This window comes from Montipora capricornis, chromosome 4, assembly GCF_036669925.1.
Source record: "Montipora capricornis isolate CH-2021 chromosome 4, ASM3666992v2, whole genome shotgun sequence".
In the NCBI taxonomy this organism is placed as follows: domain Eukaryota; kingdom Metazoa; phylum Cnidaria; class Anthozoa; order Scleractinia; family Acroporidae; genus Montipora; species Montipora capricornis.
In genome coordinates, this window is record NC_090886.1 from 1,289,101 (window position 1) to 1,291,600 (window position 2,500).

At 40.4% G+C, this 2,500-nt stretch overlaps 1 protein-coding gene across 1 annotated transcript in view; it reads right to left on the bottom strand.

Annotated features, from left to right (window-relative positions):
- The window catches only part of LOC138045097 (polycystin family receptor for egg jelly-like), a 32,116-nt gene that overhangs the window by 12,808 nt on the left and 16,808 nt on the right, over positions 1 to 2,500 (bottom strand). The window contains exons 14-15 of the mRNA XM_068891486.1: positions 750 to 1,031; positions 1 to 98 (exon numbers count right to left, since the gene is read on the bottom strand). The exon at positions 1 to 98 is cut by the window's left edge and continues 547 nt beyond it. Of these exons, the coding sequence (XP_068747587.1) occupies positions 1 to 98; positions 750 to 1,031 (380 nt within the window). The remainder of the gene's footprint in view (positions 99 to 749; positions 1,032 to 2,500) is intronic.

Below are 2,500 nucleotides of genomic sequence, written 5' to 3' on the forward strand. Positions count from 1 at the left end.
TTTCCGTTTCCATCCGTGAGCGATAAGCCAACTGTCTTGGAATTCAAATCGCTTGAGCTGTTATCCCAAGCAAACGGATTTTTGTCCATGGCTGAAAGCTAATCGAGACAAAAAGAACACACAATAAATTAAGATATTGCAGCACCACAAGCTATGTTTCATCGCTTATAAATTCTTCCAGCTTGAAGTTCTAAGTCGTCTCATTCTTTAGGTGGGAAAGTATAATTTCCTGCGTACGATGGTAATTTAAAATTCTCGTTGAAAAGAATTTTGTGAGAACACTTATGTCCACGTACGCCAAATTGTGACATCCAACACGAAGTGTGACTTTAAGTCTAAACCTTTGCTATTTATTTCCAAATAGGATTAAGGTTAGCATTATTTTTAGCTTACGGTAGGGTGAGTGCCCCTAACTAGATGCACACCCAATTTTGACATCCAACGCAAAGTGTCCCTTTGAGTCTAAGCCTTTGCTACTTCTTTCCAACAAAGTGGTTAGAGTAAAGGTTAGCATTATTTTTAGCTTATTGTAGGGTGAATGCAGCTTTTTATCCTTACTTGAACAGCAGCAGTTGGGGGACACTTTGTTACGATAATTGTTGGTATTCCGAGCAGACACGAGTCAGTGATGTTTAAGTTCGAGAGAAGAGCAGAGGGATACTTCGAGAAGCTTATTGAAATCAGCGAGCATCTAATTAGGAGCATTTCTAGACATATCTGCGTGAGAATGGAACCCTATTTGTACTAACCGTTGAACCTATAGCACTTGTGGCCCCTTCATCCACAGATGCATTAGCTCCGCCAAACAATGCCATTGGATTTGGAAGTTTCACTCCCCCCGTTCCGTCTCCTTCGTCATCCTCGTCATCATCTCCACTGATTCCGTCCAACGTTTTCCTACCAACAGACATGTCCAGGTTCGGAGACGAGATCATTTTTGGTTTGTCTCCAGCTGCCAGCTGCTTTTGGAGGGCACCGCTGACCTTGTCTACTACGCCAAGGGCGTTCTTGGTGTTGTTTTGACTCTTACTCTAGGTATAACCGAAATACATGAAACAAAAAAGTGTCAATGTTCTGTGGCTTGGATCATGAAACCTAAATCCCTTTACTTTCACATTCCTTGGGTCATTCGGCCAGAGGTTTCGCCAACGTTGAAGAGAACAAGTTTTGTAAGAAGAAGACTGAACCAGTCGCTACCGCTCGATACATCAATCAATACGAAAATAAGAGGATAAAGGATAGCCTTTAATTGCGCTCGATTTGAGAGTCAATGACTTTTCTCGGGGTAAGTGTTTACCTACCAACTAAGTCACTAACTAGTTGCAGCATGATTTGTAGTAGAAAAATGTATATTTGAAGTGCTGCTCCCATGCAACTCTGTGTAGAGCATTGCACCGGCATCCCAGAGGTGACAGAGGTCATAGGTTCAAATCCCGCTGAGGCCGCCTGACTTTTTCAGGTGTCTATAAAGTGGCAATTGCTAAAATTGATTGGCCAGTTAGAGCGATTTTCAATTGAGTGTCGAAAGTAATTAGCGAATTACTTTGGTTTTGCATTACTTCACTCAGTGATTGGTTCAAAGTTCTCGCACCAATTTTTCAACCAATCAGAAGTAAAACCAAAACCAAAACCGCGCTTTGCGTCGGCTACGTGTAATTACTTCGAGTTTTGAGGTTTGATTGATTGGTTTGATTGGTTATCAGTCGCAAAGTAATTACTTTGGTTTTGGTTTTGACACTCAATTGAAACTCGCTCTAAGTGCCACGATTACTTCTATCTTTCCATAATTTGTTGTCTTAAAGTGCCCCTGTGACCAAAAACTCAATTCTTATTTTTCGTTGGATTTTCAAAACTATGTTAACTAAATTCTAAGCGACCAAAGTTCTAAGTCTTGATATAAAAAAGACACCTGTTTATTTTAACTGGAATTTTCCTATTTAATGGTCCGCCATTACTAACTTCAAGTTCTTGAGAGAGCTGGTTCGAGGGCAAAATGACGTCAAAGAATGCAATGCGTGAGTAAGCCACAGAATAGGCCATTTCCGAGTTCATGTCTGCCTCCCCTTCAAAGCGAGTCCAAGTGCGACGTTTTTGTTATGAAAATTAGTTTCATTCAGATGTAAAGTAGAATTAATTACCTTCACAAAAACTTCGCACTTAGACTCACTTTGAAGAGGAGGCAGACATGAACTCGGAAATGGCCTATTAATATGAAGAGCGGTAGTTTTGGGCTTTCAGACTTTTAAACTCGCGTTTCACATACATAATAAGCTACATTCACACGCTGAAATTTTAAGCTAGTGAGCCTTTGACGTCACTTTCCCTGGACCCAATCCTCTGACATCCAATCGGTCAGTTTCGAAAGTAAGTAATGGTGGACCGTGAAATCCGAAACTTACACTCAAAGTAAACGGCCTTTGGATAAAAATCAAAGCTCAAAGGTGTTTCGGGAAATAGCCCAAAGGAATTGGAAAAACAATTCAATTTTTCTTATTTTTTT